This window comes from Oncorhynchus masou, chromosome 7 (genome assembly GCF_036934945.1).
Source record: "Oncorhynchus masou masou isolate Uvic2021 chromosome 7, UVic_Omas_1.1, whole genome shotgun sequence".
Classification (NCBI taxonomy): Eukaryota; Metazoa; Chordata; class Actinopteri; order Salmoniformes; family Salmonidae; genus Oncorhynchus; species Oncorhynchus masou.
This window is the reverse complement of record NC_088218.1, coordinates 26,738,983-26,756,292: the sequence shown is the minus strand read 5'-3', so window position 1 is coordinate 26,756,292 and position 17,310 is coordinate 26,738,983. Positions and strand designations below refer to the sequence as shown.

The 17,310-nt window shown below is 44.2% G+C and overlaps 1 protein-coding gene across 2 annotated transcripts in view; it reads right to left on the bottom strand.

Annotated features, from left to right (window-relative positions):
• Positions 1-17,310, bottom strand: part of LOC135543600 (alpha-1,6-mannosylglycoprotein 6-beta-N-acetylglucosaminyltransferase A-like) — a 103,807-nt gene that overhangs the window by 62,678 nt on the left and 23,819 nt on the right. For both annotated transcript variants that reach the window (XM_064970995.1, XM_064970996.1), the window contains one exon: positions 16,612-16,776. In XM_064970995.1, the coding sequence (XP_064827067.1) occupies positions 16,612-16,776 (165 nt within the window). The remainder of the gene's footprint in view (positions 1-16,611; positions 16,777-17,310) is intronic.

Below are 17,310 nucleotides of genomic sequence, written 5' to 3'. Positions count from 1 at the left end.
GCAATTTCAGACTCAACCATGGTCCAACTCCATAATGGCAAGATATAAAAAATATATTTTCCTCGCTTTGCATCTCTCTCACCACTTCTGTTCCATCAAGACCACAGCTCCTCGGCCAACTTTGGGTGTACTTTTCCCTGCGAGTGACGAGCGAAGACATTTTTGAACACCTCATCAATTAAGCAAGAGGCAGCTAATGGAGAGTGCCCTCTCAGCCACAGAACAGCTATAGGCTCTCAGTGGGGTGACAGGAGGAGAGGGGCTGTGTGTGTGTGTGTGTGTGTGTGTGTGTGTGTGTGTGAGAGAGTGTGTGTACACACTTGTTTTCCTACATTATCATGACGCCAATCTCCTAAAAATTCACATAATGCCTTGACAAGGTAGGACTCTTTTTGTTGTTGAATTTGGTCTAATTATATTTAAATGTTTAGGTTTAGGCTTTTGGGGTTAAGGTTAGGGTTTAAGGTAAGAGTTAGGTCTAGGGGTGAGGAGGGAAAAAAGTGGAATTCCACAAAAATAAGGCTGTGTGGACTTTGAGGGGATGTTGTGGAAGCGGAGAAGCTGGATGATGACCATAATCAGGGGTGATTTTCCAGGGAGGAAAAAATATACACAGACAAACCTGGAGCGAAACTGCCAGCGTGGCTGCTGTTGATTGACTCTAGTCTAGAGAGGTCATCCAGAACAGTCTTTATTTCTCTACAGGACTTCACAACAGTGTAAGAACATAACATGCCTGTTCTAGTGTGTGTGTGTGTGTGTGGTATGTGTGTGTGTGTTCGTTCTCGGCTACCGGCTCTCACCAGGGCTTGTTTTCCTAAAAGCATCTTAAGGCTAAGTTCAGTGACCTCAATGGTTCTAACGACGAACTTAGCCTTGAGCTCAATGGTTCTAATGATTAACTTAGGCTTCAGATAATTTTGGGAAACCAGGACCAGAACTTCATTCTCACAGCAGCGTAAATAACAACAGTTCCCAGAGTGCCTGTGGCAGCCAAAAGCCTTGATTTATCATTTCATCATCTCCCAAGCATGACTAACGTTCCCCGGATCCAAATTAATTAAGAAGAGCTATGTAATATTTACTAATGAGACAAAGCCGCAGCGGAGGGAAGAAACCATCGTGAGGGTAACATTTCTGAGAATTCAGGTAGTCAGGGACTGGGCTTTGAATAGCATTTGAATAACATATTTTATTGTGTTACTTTTTATTTTATCTTTTACTTTTTTTCTTAACTATATTTCTTGAACTGCATTGTTGGTTAAGAGCTTGTAAGTAAGCATTTCACGGTAAGGTGTCGTAACCTGTTGTATTCAGCGTATGTGACAAATAAAATGTGATTTTAAATGTTCATTCAAAGGGCTTCAATGTGCTGTGTGGGTTAAAGTCGCCCGTGGATGCTGCATTTCTTCCACTAATGGTTAACAGGGCCTAAAATTAACACCATCCACCTGCGGGTAGATTTTGGCATTGACGGGTGGTCAGGGCGAGCATTTCACTCGCATTTGTGAATACAAATAGTCAAGAATTATCACATTTATAGTCAAATAAATGCTGCAGTAGCTGTTTTCAAAGTATTTCTGCCTTGTTGTTTCATAGCTGGTAAATTAAATCACACAAAGTCAAAGAACTACGTACTTTACTCTACTTTGCGCTACAACATCGCCTGGCTGGGGTGTTGAGTGAAATATACATTTTTTGAAGCACTGCGTCCAGCCATAAAAGTCTGTCTAATTTACTTGAAACTAAAGTCTGCTGAAGTGAGACTTTGTCCTTGGGTTTCTTGGCTATTTACATTGTTTTGTTCATAAACTAGGTTGTTTTTCTATGTTGGAGTGTCAACTACTAGGAAAGAGAAGAAAACGCTTCTACTAGTCAGAATCAATCTCAAAAGGCACAAACGGGACTTAAGTCTGCACTACAACGGTAACATTAAAAGTGCAGGTGGACATGTTTGTCTCCACTGTAATACACTATATATACACAAAAGTAGTGGATTCAGCTATTTCTGCTACACCCGTTGCGGACTGTTCGTCGGGAGCATCATGAGCAGCCCCACACAAGGCAAACCTAAGATCACCATGCGCAATGCCAAGTGTCGGCTGGAGTGGTGTAAAGCTCGCCGCCATTGTAGCAGTGGAAACGCTGTTCTCTGGAGTGATGAATCACGCTTCACCATCTGGCAGAATCTGGGTTTGGTGAATGCCAGGAGAACCCTACCTTCCCGGATGCATAGTGCCTACTTGTAACGTTTGGTGGAGTAGGAATAATGGTCTGGGCTGTTTTTTCATGGTTCGGGCTAGGCCCCTTAGTTCCAGTGAAGGGAAATCTTAACACTACAACATACAATGACATTCCAGACAATTCAGTGCATTGAACTTTGTGGAACAGTTTGGGGAAGGCCCTTTCCTGTTTCAACATGACAATGCCCCCGTGTACAAAGAAAGGTCCACACAGAAATGGTTTGTCGAGATCAGTGTGGAAGAACTTAAATGGCCTGCAAAGAGCCCTGACCTCAACCCCATTGAACACCTTTGGGATTAATTGGAATGGCGACTGCGAGTTAGGCCTAATTGCCCAACATCAGTGCCAAACCTCACTAATGCTTGTGGCATTAGTGTCTCCACAGCAATGTTCCAACATCTAGTGGAATGTCTTCCCAGAAGACTGGAGGCTGTTATAGCAGCAAAGGGGGACCAACTCCATATTAATGCCCATGATTTTGGAATGAGATGACCAAAAGTATGTGGACACCTGCTCATTGAACATGTAGTGTATTTTGGTAAAAATACAATAAATAAATATATACAGTTGAAATCAGAGGTTTACATACACTTAGGTTGGAGTCACTAAAACTCATTTTTCAACGACTCCACAAATTTCTTGTTAACAAACTATAGTTTTGGCAAGTCGGTTAGGACATCTACTTCATGCATGACAAGTCATTTTTCCAACAATTGTTTACAGACAGATTATTTCACTTATAATTCACTGTATCACAATTCCAGTGGGTCAGAAGTTTACGTGCACTAAGTTGACTGTGCCTTTAAACAGCTTGGAAAATTCCTGAAAATGATGTCACGGCTTTAGAAGCTTCTGATAGGCTAATTGACATTTGAGTCGATTGGTGGTATATGTATTTCAAGGCCTACCTTCAAACTCAGTGCCTCTTTGCTTGGCATCATGGGAAAATCTAAAGTAACCTGCCAAGACCTCAGAAAAAACATTGTAGACCTCCATGAGTCTGGTTCATCCTTGGAAGCAATTTCCAAATGCCTGAAGGTACCACGTTCATCTGTACAAACAATAGTACGCAATTATAAACTCCATGGAACCACGCAGCCATCATACTGCTCAGGAAGGAGACGCGTTCTGTCTCCTAGAGATGAACGTACTTTGGTGCGAAAAGTGCAAATCAATCCCAGAACAACAGCAAAAGACCTTGTGAAGATGCTGGAGGAAACCGGTACAAAATTATCTATATCCACAGTTAAAACGAGTCCTATATCGACATAACCTGAAAGGGTGCTCAGCAAGGAAGAAGCCAGTGCTCCAAAACTGCCATAAAAAAAGCCAGACTACGGTTTGCAACTGAACATGGGGACAAAGATTGTACTTTTTTGAGAAATGTCCTCTAGTCTGATGAAACAAAAATAGAACTGTTTGGCCATAATGACCATCGTTATGTTTGGAGGAAAATGGGGAGGCTTGTAAGCTGAAGAACACCATCCCAACTGTGAAGCATGGGGGTGGCAGCATCATGTTGTGGGGGTGCTTTGCTGCAGGACCAACTGGTGCACTTTACAAAATAGAGGGAGAAATATTATGCGGCTATATTGAAGCAACATCTCAAAACATCAGTCAGGAAGTTAGAGCTTGGTCGCAAATGGGTCTTCCAAATGGACAATGACCCCAAGCATACTTCCAAAGTTGTGGCAAAAAAAGGCTTAAGGACAACAAAGTCAAGGTATTGGAGTGGCTAATCCCAAGCCCTGACCTCAATCCTATAGAACATTTGTGGGCAGAACTGTAAAAGAGTGTGCGAGCAAGGAGGCCTACAAACCTGACTCAGTTACATCAGCTCTGTCAGAAGGAATTGGACAAAATTCACCCAACTTATTGTGGGATGATGTGGAAGGCTACCCAAAACTACCTGAAATGTAAACTTCTGACCCACTGAGAATGTGAAGAAAGAAATAAAAGCTGAAATAAACCATTCTCTCTACTATTATTCTGACATTTCATTCTTAAAATAAAGTGCTGATCCTACCTGACCTAAGACAAGGAATTTTTACTAGGATTAAATGTTAGGAATTGTGAAAAACTGAGCTTAAGTGTATTTGGCTAAGGTGTATGTAAACTTCCGACTTCAACTGTGTGTGAATGTATATATATATATATTATGTGTGAATGTATATATATATATCATATTAGTTACGTCTTACTAGTATTGGGGGAGGAGAAGCTGATCCTAGATCTGTACATAGAGGAAACGCCAAGAATGCAATATGCAAGAACAGGTGTACCCATTCATTTAAACCTAGGCCTATGTTTCCAAAGGTTGTTCTGTAATATCAGCATCAAACACTACTTTTCCCCTAGCATCACCATAAATAACCTGATTTGCACAGAGGCAAAAGAGAGGTTTTACATTTACAGCTCTAGTGTTTACCTGGCGGCGACTTTGTGCCTTCACACAAAGGCAGACCATAAACTGGTTTAAAGTATATAGACCATAAAATATCAGAACTGTGATGGAGAACACATGACTGTTTGTACTTCTATGGGGTAAAGTATCTCCTAGGTACAGATCAAGGATCAGCTTCCCTCCCCCCAATCCTAACCTTAACCTTTAGCGGGAAAATGCTAAACTGACAAAAGATCAGCATCTAAGTGCAACTTCACCCTACACCCAGCAACACTAGATAGCACCAATATGACTAGCCTGTAGTCAAATGTCTCATACTGCAGCTACAATATTTGCATAGCATTATCCATTCAGGAAAACATTGGTCCTTCCCAAGGCTGCATGATAATATGTTACTGTGTGTACAGCCAGCATGAAACAATCATGCCTTGTTACTGACTGTAGAGGGATCGGGCTATCTTAAGTGTATCCTCTATTATGATTCCTGTCAACAAAAACATCAGCACATTCTCTTAAGACCTGATTCAATCACTAAACCGAGGTTAGACTAGACAGGTCCCAGATCTGTTTGTGTGGTCTTGCCAATTCCTATGGTCATTGTCACGTCAACTGAGAGCACAAGATCTGGGACCAAGCTAGGGTTGTTGGAGAGTGCATTGATGAATTAAGAAAAATAGTCAAATCTACCACCGCGAACCAGAGTAGAAACAGATGCGACCGCCTCAACAACAACACATGCTGTACAAATGTAGGGCCCCAGATGAGGCTAATGTTGATCCTCTCTGAACGTATACAGAGCCACTGTTAGTTCTAACAAAACCCAAATATCTGTTTTAGAAAGGGGGGAGTTTATACAGTGCAGCGCTCTGTTTACTGCCCCCCTGAATACGGCTGCCTCGTTCAGTCGAACACAAGCCAGCGGAGAAGAGAAAAAGAGACAGAAAGGGAGAGGAGTGAAACTGAGTGGCGCACATGGCCTGGCTGCTGGAGGCAGCCAGCTATAGCCATCCCATCCAATCCAGGCCTTGATCAGGCAGGGCACTGCAGAACACGTTTGAGGCATGATACAGTATCCTCCTTTGTGAGCTATGCAAGTGGCCACATTTCTCAACCTCTCACAGTTTGTTTACATTTAGATCCTCATCCGCACTCCATATGAATAAGTGTCTATGGGGAGACCTCCAATAATTGCTCTAAAAAAAGTGAGCTAGACAGGGGAAGAAAACATTGCATGTTGTACTGCAAATGGTTTGCTAAATCTGCACTGATGCAAAGCAGAGGCCTTCCTGGTCCATAACCCCAATGTCACCCTATTCCCTATATAGTGCACTACTTTTGACCTGGGCCCGCAGTAGTGCACTATGTAGAGAAAAGGGTGCCATTTGGGACACACACCCATGAGTTGTTTCCAACTGGATCTGTTAGCAGCATGTTCCAGGAAAAGCCTAGAAATGTTCAGCAGTGCACTCAAAAACATGCTAGAATGTTTTCCATTATGCTGTCATACAGGTGGAACACAGAGCAGGTTTTATCTCACTTCCAGAGGAGATAAGGAAATTCAAAAGCTCATGGAAGCGATTCGGAATACAAATGTCCTTTCTGGCTCCTAAGATAGCAATCTTGCTTTGTAGTGGGGCAATTTATTCAAAAAGCAAGACTATCAAGCCTACTCCTTGTTCAAAAGCCTTTTCTCTTGCCTACCTCTGCGTAGTGTCGGTTACCCAGTACCGATGCCTTTATATTTCACTCTGCAATTGCCAAACCAATTTGACTAAACCCCAACTGCAGTGAAAGCTTGGAAATGTCAGTGCTGTTCTCTGCGAGTGGCTCTGAGTAGGGTGGCAGACGAGGTGTGATGGCACCGAGGCACCCGTCCTTATTCACAAGCTGGGGAGAGGGCGGTGGTGCATGTAACAGAGGTGGTTCGATGAACCACGCTGGTGTGATGAGTAACTTTGTTTGCAATTTGGATGAGACCGGAAGCCTAGGCTTTACCTCAGAGAGATGACACATTTGCAGGAGACCCGGGTTTTGAACCCAACCAGACACAGATACAGACCCACACACAGCACTGGCTTCAGTGGCTGGCGGTCCTAACCGGTCCTCCTTCGTTGCCCGGGCGGTGTGTTTGGGATCATTGTCATGCTGAAAGACCCAGCCACGTTTCATCTTCAATGCCCTTGCTGATGGAAGGAGTTTTTCACTCAAAATCTCATGATACATGGCCCCATTCATTCTTTCCTTTACACGGATCAATCATCCTGGTCCCTTTGCAGAAAAACAGCCCCAAAGCATAATGTTTACACCCCATGCTTCACAGTAGGTATGGTGTTCTTTGGATGCAACTCAGCATTCTTTGTCCTCCAAACACAACGAGTAGAGATTTTACCAAAATAGATCTATTTTGGTTTCATCTGACCATATGACATTCTCCCAATCTTCTTCTGGATCATCCAAATGCTCTCTAGCAAACTTCAGACGGGTCTGGACATGTACTGGCTTAAGCAGGGGGACACGTCTGGCACTGCAGGATTTGAGTCCCTGCCGGCATAGTGTGTTACTGATGGTAGGCTTTGTTACTTTGGTCCCAGCTCTCTGCAGGTCATTCACTAGATCCCCCCGTGTGGTTCTGGGATTTTTGCTCACCGTTATTGTGATCATTTTGACCCCACGGGGTGAGATCTTGCGTGGAGCCACAGATCGAGGGAGATTATCAGTGGTCTTGTATGTCTTCCATTTCCTAATAATTGCTCCCACAGTTGATTTCTTCAAACAATGCTGCTTACCTATTGCAGATTCAGTCTTCCCAGCCTGGTGTAGGTCTACAATTTTGTTTCTGGTGTCCTTTGACAGCTATTTGGTCTTGGCCATAGTGGAGTTTGGAGTGTGACTGTTTGAGCTTGTGGACAGGTGTCTTTTATACTGATAACAAGTTCAAACAGGCGTCATTAATACAGGTAACGAGTGGAGGACAGAGGAGCCTCTTAAAGAAGTTGTTACAGGTCTGTGAGAGCCAGAAATCTTGCTTGTTTGTAGGTGACCAAATAATTTATTTGCAAATTATGGTGGAAAATAAGTCATTAAAAATGTGATTTTCTGGAAAAAAAATCATCATTTTGTCTGTCATAGTTGAAGTGTACCTATGATGAAAATTACAGGCCTCTCTCATCTTTTTAAGTGGGAGAACTTGCACAATTGGTGGCTGACTAAATACTTTTTTGCCCCACTGTATATATTATTTACCTCAAATTTGAAATCCACAATAGAAGCTAGCCAGAAGCTAACCAGAAGCTAACCAGTTTACTGGCTAACGTTAGTATTCAGCTAACCACTGTTTGTGGTCATCAGCTATCCTTTAGCTCGAAAATCTATCGGCAGTTTTCTACAACGCGACTCAGACCAGAACATACCGGACCTATTTCTCTCTCCATATCCCCGGATTTCAACCGCAAGCTCTGGACATTTATACCTGGATCTCGCAGCTAGCTAGCTGCTATCCGTGTGACTATTGGCTTACGTCTGATCCCGGGGCAAACATAAATTATTCCGGAGCTAGCCAGCTGAAGAGTTCCATCAGCCACTCCCGGGCTAAAATCACCTATCCGGACCCGTTTTACTGCCGATGCTGAGCCCCAACGGACTTTCACGACTAGACTATCGATGTTATCTGCCCGAGGGAGTTATCCAACTGGCCCCTCCATTGCGACGTTCCCTGAACCCCCATCTGCAGCCCGCTAATCGTTAGCCGTCTTATTGGCTGCTATCTGAATATGTCTATCGGACAATTTTTCTTGTGTCACTATAACTATATATCTATTTTGCCAATTGGATTGATCCCCTCTACCACACGGAACCCCACTAATCTACCGACGGAAACGCACGAGGTGGCTAAAAACAGACCTCCATCCTATGCTAGCTTGCTACCGATGGCCCGGCTAGCTGTCTGAATCGCCATGACCCCAAACAACCTCACTACTCACTGGACCCTTATGATCACTCGACTAAGCATACCTCACCTTAATGTCAATATGCCTTGTCCATTGCTGTTCTGGGTAGTGTGTATTGGCTTATTTCACTGTAGAGCCTCTAGCCCTGCTCATTATACCTTATCCAACCTTTCAGTTCCACCTCCCACACATGCGATGACATCACCTGGTTTCAATGATGTTTCTAGAGACAATATCTCTCTCATCATCACTCAATACCTAGGTTTACCTCCACTGTATTCACATCCTACCATACCTTTGTCTGTACATTATACCTTGAAGCTATTTTATTGCCCCCAGAAACCTCCTTTTACTCTCTGTTCCAGACGTTCTAAACGACACATTCTCATAGCTTTTAGCCGTACCCTTATCCTACTCCTCCTCTGGTGATGTAGAGGTGAATCCAGGCCCTGCAGTGCCTAGCTTCACTCCCAGGCGCTCTCTTTTGATGACTTCTGTAACTGTAATAGCCTTGGTTTCATGCATGTTAACATTAGAAGCCTCCTCCCTAAGTTTGTTTTATTCACTGCTTTAGCACACTCTGCCAACACGGATGTTCTAGCCATGTCTGAATCCTGGCTTAGGAAGACCACCAAAAAGTCTGAAATTTTCATCCCTAACTACAACATTTTCAGACAAGATAGAACAGCCAAAGGGGGCGGTGTTGCAATCTACTGCAAAGATAGCCTGCAGAGTTCTGTCCTACTATCCAGGTCTGTACCCAAACAATTTGAACTTCTACTTTTAAAAATCCACCTCTCTAAAAACAAGTCTCTCACCGTTGCCGCCTGCTATAGACCACCCTCTGCCCCCAGCTGTGCTCTGGACACCATATGTGAACTGATTGCCCTTCAGAGCTCGTGCTGCTCGGCGACCTAAACTGGAGCATGCTTAACACCCCAGCCATCCTACAATCTAAGCTTGATGCCCTCAATCTCACACAAATTATCAATGAACATACCAGGTACCACCCCAAAGCTGTAAACACAGGCATCCTCATAGATATCATCCTAACCAACTTGCCCTCTAAATACACCTCTGCTGTTTACAACCAAGATCTCAGCGATCACTGCCTCATTGCCTGCATCCGTAATGGGTCAGCAGTCAAACGACCTCCACTCATCACTGTCAAACGCTCCTTGAAACACTTCAGCGAGCAGGCCTTTCTAGTCGACCTGGTCGGGTTATCCTGGAAGGATATTGATCTCATCCCGTCAGTAGAGGAACCCTGTTTTTTATTTTTTAAATGCCTTCCTCAACCATCTTAAATAAGCATGCCCCATTCAAGAAATTTAGAACCAGGAACAGATATAGCCCTTGGTTCTCTCCAGAACTTACTGCCCTTAACCAACACAAAAACATCCTATGGCGTTCTGCATTAGCATCGTACAGCCCCTGTGATATGCAACTTTTCAGGGAAGCTAGAAACCAATATACACAGGCAGTTAGAAAAGCCAAGGCTAGCTTTTTCAACAAGAAATTTGCTTCCTGCAACACAAACTCAAAAAAGTTCTGGGACACTGTAAAGTCCATGGAGAATAAGAACACCTCCTCCCAGCTGCCCACTGCATTGAAGATAGGAAACATTGTCACCACCAATAAATCCACTATAATTGAGAATTTCAAGAAGCATTTTTCTACGGCTGGACATGCTTTCCACCTGGCTACCCCTAACCCGGTCAACAGCACTGCACCCCCCACAGCAACTCGCCCAAGCCTTCCCCATTTCTCCTTCTCCCAAATCCAGTCAGCTGATGTTCTAAAAGAGCTGCAAGATCTGGACCCCTACAAATCAGCCGGGCTAGACAATCTGGACCCTTTCTTTCTAAAATGATCTGCCGAAATTGTTGCCACCCCTATTACTAGCCTGTTGTCTGACATTCCCAAAGAATGGAAAGCAGCTGCGGTCATCCCCCTCTTCAAAGGGGGGAACACTCTTGATCCAAACTGCTACAGACCTATATCTATCCTACCCTGTCTTCGAAAGCCAAGTCAACAAACAGATTACCGACCATTTCGAATCACACCATACCTTCTCCGCTATGCAATCTGGTTTCAGAGCTGGTCATGGGTGCACCTCAGCCATGCTCAAGGTCCTAAACGATATCTTAACCACCATCGATAAGAAGCAATACTGTGCAGCCGTATTCATTGACCTGGCCAAGGCTTTCGACTCTGTCAATCACCACATCCTCATAGGCAGACTCGACAGCCTTGGTTTCTCAAATGATTGCCTCGCCTGGTTCACTAACTACTTCTCTGATAGAATTCAGTGTGTCAAATCGGACAGTCTGTTGTCCGGGCTTCTGGCAGTCTCTATGGGGGTGCCACAGGGTTCAATTCTTGGACCGACTCTCTTCTCTGTATACATCAATGATGTCGCTCTTGCTGCTGGTGAGTCTCTGATCCTCCTCTACGCAGACGACACCATTCTGTATACTTCTGGCCCTTCTTTGGACACCGTGTTAACAACCCTCCAGGCGAGCTTCAATGCCATACAACTCTCCTTCCGTGGCCTCCAATTGCACTTAAATACAAGTAAAACTAAATGCATGCTCTTCATCCGATCGCTGCCTGCACCTGCCCGCTTGTCCAACATCACTACTCTGGACGGCTCTGACTTAGAATATGTGGACACCTACAAATACCTAGGTGTCTGGTTAGACTGTAAACTCTCCTTCCAGACTCACATCAAACATCTCCAATCCAAAGTTAAATCTAGAATTGGCTTCCTATTTCACAACAAAGCATCCTTCACTCATGGTGCCAAACATACCCTTGTAAAACTGAACATCCTACCAATCCTCGACTTCGGCGATGTCATTTAAAAAAAAATAGTCTAATACCCTACTCAATAAATTGGATGCAGTCTATCACAGTGCCATCCGTTTTGTCACCAAAGCCCCATATACTACCCACCACTGAGACCTGTACACTCTCGTTGGCTGGCCCTCGCTTCATACTCGTCGCTAAACCCACTGGCTCCAGGTCATCTACAAGACCCTGCTAGGTCAAGTCCCCCCTTATCTCAGCTCGCTGGTCACCATAGCAGCACCCACCTGTAGCACGCACTCCAGCAGGTATATCTCTCTGGTCACCCCCAAAACAAATTCTTCCTTTGGCCGCCTCTCCTTCCAGTTCTCTGCTGCCAATGACTGGAACGAACTACAAAAATCTCTGAAACTGGAAACACTCATCTCCCTCCCTAGCTTTAAGCACCAGCTGTCAGAGCAGTTCACAGATTACTGCACCTGTACATAGCCCATATATAATTTAGCCCAAACAACTACCTCTTTCCCTAGTTTATTATTTATTTATTTTGCTCCTTTGCACCCCATTATTTCTCTCTACTTTGCACATTCTTCCACTGGAAATCAACCATTCCAGTGTTTTACTTGCTATATTGTATTTACTTCGCCACCATGGCCTTTTTTTTGCCTTTATCTGCCTTATCTCACCTCACTTGCTCACATTGTATATAGACTTATTTTTCTACTGTATTTACTGTATGTTTGTTTTACTCCATGTGTAACTCTGTGTTGTTGTATGTGTCAAACTGATTTGCTTTATCTTGGCCAGGTCGCAATTGTAAATGAGAACTTGTTCTCAACTTGCCTACCTGGTTAAATAAAGGTGAAATTAAAAAGAAAATGTAAAAAATGATCCATGGTTGGGACTCAAACAAATATTTGAAGAATGTGTCTGGCCGGTTTTGTGTCAAGGTCCAATGAAAATGTAAAACTTTGAATGCACATTTTTTAATGCAATAGGACTCACTCATATTTGGACCTGTGTAGGCCATAATGCAGTCAACACTGCCAATACAGTATAGCATTACCAACCTGAGAGAAAGTGCATTGGAGATCCTGTAATTGCCAGGCCTCAGATGCTGCGTCCCAGTAGAGACGTTCTTTGTCAAGCAAATCTTATTACTACCATTGAACCAAAAGGTCTTTAGTGGTCAACATATTTGTCCTACCTGCCCCTGACTACTGAGCCAAGCCATACTTAACACTGGCAGGTCTGGGGTTTGCATTGTACACAATAACCCTAGTCAAAGTCTATAGGAGCACGCACAGAAAGCTGTGGTGTAGTCATGGAGGTGAAAAGCTCTACACTTTGCAGATAGAATAAGAATGAATAGAGCCAAAAAATCTGACAGACAACCATTTAATGTTCGACACAACACGTTTCTATCTGAATGTTCTGTAACCCTATAGCCTCCGGAACAGGCACCATGTTCTTGGGAGGCGGAGAGCGGCGGAGAACTGGACTTTGATTTGTTTAAGAGAGAGACATCGGATTGGATAGCGTCCGTCGGTCGGTGGGTGATGTATGAGTGTTTCTGGAGGGTACAGAATCTCCCAGAACACAGAGCGGTGCACTCGGTGAGAGGAAAACACAGCCTCTGCACTCACCACTAGTAGACCTCAGATCACAGCGCATTATGTCTAATCCAAAGCAGGGCTAGACGGTTGGCCCAACATTTCGGCACAAAAACCTCAGATTCGCCAACGTCTATAGACATGGCAGTGACATGACTCATCCATGTTATGTCAAAGGCTACATTATGTTGAACGACAACATTCCCAGAGGGTCTTTGATAGTCAACTGTTCAGGGAGAGTAGTATCCCTTCCTCAGAGAGAGAAGCACTCTCTGTGACAGCAGCAGTCTGCAGTTGAAATTGTAAGTGCTATTATAATCCTGCCTTAGTTCTGCCGTGATGCATTAGGGTTGTCGTGCACAGGGAGGCAGCGGTGTCATTGTCCCGTGCGGCATCACTGAAACCTTAGCCCTCTGTCCATTGTCGGCAGTCGTCTGTCCTAGGTCGGGCGTGATACGATCGATAAGAAGACAAAGAGATGGGCCATTCTGAGGCAGAAAAGGGCTTTTCTGTCCTCACTTACGGCCAGCAGCGTCTCAAAAACAACAGCCTACTCATTACAAATCACACAGAAGGCCCAACTTGCGGCCAATGCCAAAAGCAACATCCACACCTTTCAACGGCAGCCAGCTAGGTGGAGACGAGAAGAGAGCCAGCCAGATCTCAGGAGCCCGGCACCTGGCCTTTCATCCTCTTACACACCCCCACCTTTCACTTCCTCCATCTACCAGCATGATTGCATTTCAGCAGAGGGACAGCTAACGCGCTACACCAACACTCAGAGGAAAACACTGCTTGGTGATTGGCTGCATCAACATGAAGCAGGCAGACAATTGTCCACACCAAGGCCGTTCTGAGTTTGGCTGAATCAATCTGAATCAATCCTCTCCTGCTGAGCCAAATCCAGATTGAGCCATCCTTGTGCTGTTAAGAGCCTCTGTGATCCTCTGTGTCTCTAGCCCAGCTGAGCTGAATGGTGGCAGCCAGACAGTGTAGTGGATGTGCCAGGTATCAGAAGCTCAGACCAGGCGAGTGATAGCCTTTCCCTCAGAACTCACATCAAGTGGCTCTGGACGGAGAGACCCAGGCAGCTATTTAGGCCCACCCGATAAGGACCTCTCAGAATCACTTCTTAAAAAAGACAACCTTCTAGAGTTCAAGTGACAACAGATGGAAACTAGCCTGCTAGCTAAATCTGGCATATTTACTGAAATGTTGTGGAATGTGAATTGTCCCTGTCAAATAAATGTAATTTTAAACAGTGAAATGCTCTGATGCCCCCTAATGTAACATGGAGTAAGAAGATGTTCAGAACTTATAGAAGCAAATATACTGAACACAAATATAAACGCAACATGTAAAGTGTTGGTCCTATGTTTCATAAGCTGAAAAAAACAATGTCTGAAGTTGAGGGAGAGTGCAATTAGTACGCTGAAATAAATTCTAATAAAGTCCACTAAAACTTCAGACATTGTTTTTTCAGCTTATGAAAACATAGGACCAACACTTTACATGTTGCGCAAAAGGACAGTGAAGCCCTGTTCTCATTAACACTTCCTTATTTCACCCACAACCCCATAAAAGACCAAAACAAAACAGACTGTTCTTTTATTCCAAGTTGGGCCTACACAATACAATGTGTAACTTAAATAGTTACACCCCAACATACCTCGCATGAACTTCCTTATCTGACCTCAAATTTGCTCATCACTGCAAGGAAGCAGAGTGGCCACTGCAGACCCAACCTGGTCACATGACCTGACAACATCTTTCAGATGCTTTTAAGGGTCCTCCTCCACCAACATCTGTTAATGGGTGGCGGTGGGGGGGCTCTCTCAGAGTCGAGAGCAGTTAGGAAGGGACTAGGCGTTGCCCTCCGAGTTCCGACTGTGTGGCTGGTTGTGGTGACTCAGCCACATCCATACACAGCTGTGAGGTGGGTCAGGCACTGGCCAGAAGTGACATGTTTGGGATAGCTTTAAAATGAACACATTGTAAAGCTATCTAGCTGCGACAATCAAATTTGGGAGATAGATGTTTACTTCATGATTATACCAAAATGTGCATATTTACAGTGATTAAAGCAGCATATTTTGTCTAAGCAGTATATTAGCGATAGTCAGAACAGAGGCCTCTCTCCATGGCTGAGCAGGGTCCAAACTGTCTGACTGAGACACAGTGTGGTAGCAGGGAAAGGGGAGGGGGAGCACGACACCTCTACCTGGGGCCCTGGGTGCTCCAGCCTCTCAGAAGACATGCGTGAACCCATCACTGTCCAGATCCTATCTGGGTAATTGCCTTCCCAGCCCCACATGGCCCAGGGGAAAACAGCAAATAGGTTGGCAGGGCTGTTTGCCACACAGGACAGAGGTGGAGAGGAAGAGTGGCGTTTCAGGGATGACTCAGACTGTTGGGGCAAACCACACGGCCAAATGATACGCGCGTCTATTTACAGGTTAGAAGTCAAGACAACCAGTATGGTCTCTTTCCTTTGACTAGACCAAAGCCAGAGTATTCCATTGGTTGACAAAGAGTGGGATTGAGATATCAGCGCACCGTTAATGTGGTATGGGAGATAACCTCCATCTTGTTATCGCTGTTGCACAGGAAGTAGCGGTTGCTGCAGTACAGAAGGACCACAATGTCCTGACTGACACAGCTAGCAGGGAACTGTCACTGATACTGAAGTAGCCGAAGACGGAGGCAGTATTCTTATTTTTTATTTTTTTAAATACAAAATCATCCTAACACAGAAAGGAGGCCGAGTTGAACATTTTTTCTTTTGTTTAAGAAACGTTCTGAAGCCTGAACGGAATGGGCCTAGCTCTCTCAAGAGTAAAACGCTCCCTTTGTAATTCCGACCATATTCAGTCGCCACAAAGTCCCCATTGAAACCCCTAAATACTTCACTAACTACTGAGAGCCAATCCCAGGGCCCACCCGAGCAAACAAACACTCAGTATTTCCCAGCCGGCAAACATGTCATCTTAAAACTGAAAGAAAAATAAATGAAGGCTAATAAAATGGGGCCCGCAGCATGTGTGAATGAGAGGCCTTATTCAAGCTATGTTCAAGGCCGCGGCCTATAAAAGAGAGCTTTCTATGTTCTCGCAGAAAAGGTATGCGAAAGCAGAAAGGTTTTCTATGGGTTTGAATATTGGAGCATTCAACTGCTTACAGTAGGTTAAGGACAGAGGGGTAACTTCGATGAATAGAGACATTTCAATTCAGGCTCAGAGCACAGCTTTATTCTTATCAGCATAAATAGCACTACTCACACCTAAGCTCACATCGGATTCACTGGAGAACTGAGTGTCTGTTAATTTGTTTTTGTTATTTCCTTTCAAATAGTGTCCAGACCTAGAAACCCAGGTGAGTTCCTAACTAACTTAATTGGTCAATCAAGTACAAGGGAGGAGCGAAAACCCGCAGACACTCAGCAACTCCAGGAATTGAGCTTGACGCCCCTGCTATAGGCCTATGTCTTATTACTTTTGACATGTTCCAGAACTAGGACTGGGGATTTTCAAGGTGAAATGTCTTGTTTTGAATGTGTGGGGGGTAAACTCGTGAGGGAGAGAGTGAGCCTCACCTGCCACGTTGACCTTCTCTGCATTAGAGGCGCTGGGCGTGACTGTGCTGGTGCCGTTGGTCAGGTTAGCCCCTGTGCCGTTGTAGATGTTCTCCACCTTGGACTCCAGCTTGCCCAGCCGCACCATGATATTGTCCAGGAGCACCGCCAGAGTCTTCTTCAGATCTGGAGGAGGGAACACAGTATAGTATGAAGCATAGATAACTAGTTATCAGTAAGACTGATATGAGGTAACATAACTTGAGGCTAAAATATACAGTACAGTGTTTACTATATTTCCCTTTCATTTTCCTATAATTTTTATTGATCTCATGAATAGTCATATTCTAATCTCAGATTGACTTCTTGAAGGACAAGGAGAAAATTACAGCATAGTGATATAATGCCAGTGAGTATCTCTCCACACTCACCCCCAGAGAAAATGATTTTCTATATTCATAACTAGGCTAATCAATATATCGTTATGGTGTGAGTAAATCGGAGTATGCCTTGTATACTGAGACGGACCGTTTTTATTGGCCTTCCTCTGAAAAATGAAAAACAAGAGGAGAGGATCAGCTTATTTCAGCGACCCCAATAAATCATTGAATTTCATGCTGTCCGTTAACGGACTCATTTAAATGTTTAACTGAGCTGGCGGGTATCTTTGAGAATGACCTTGCTGCTTCATTTAGGTCTGTGGATTTCTATGGTCATCTC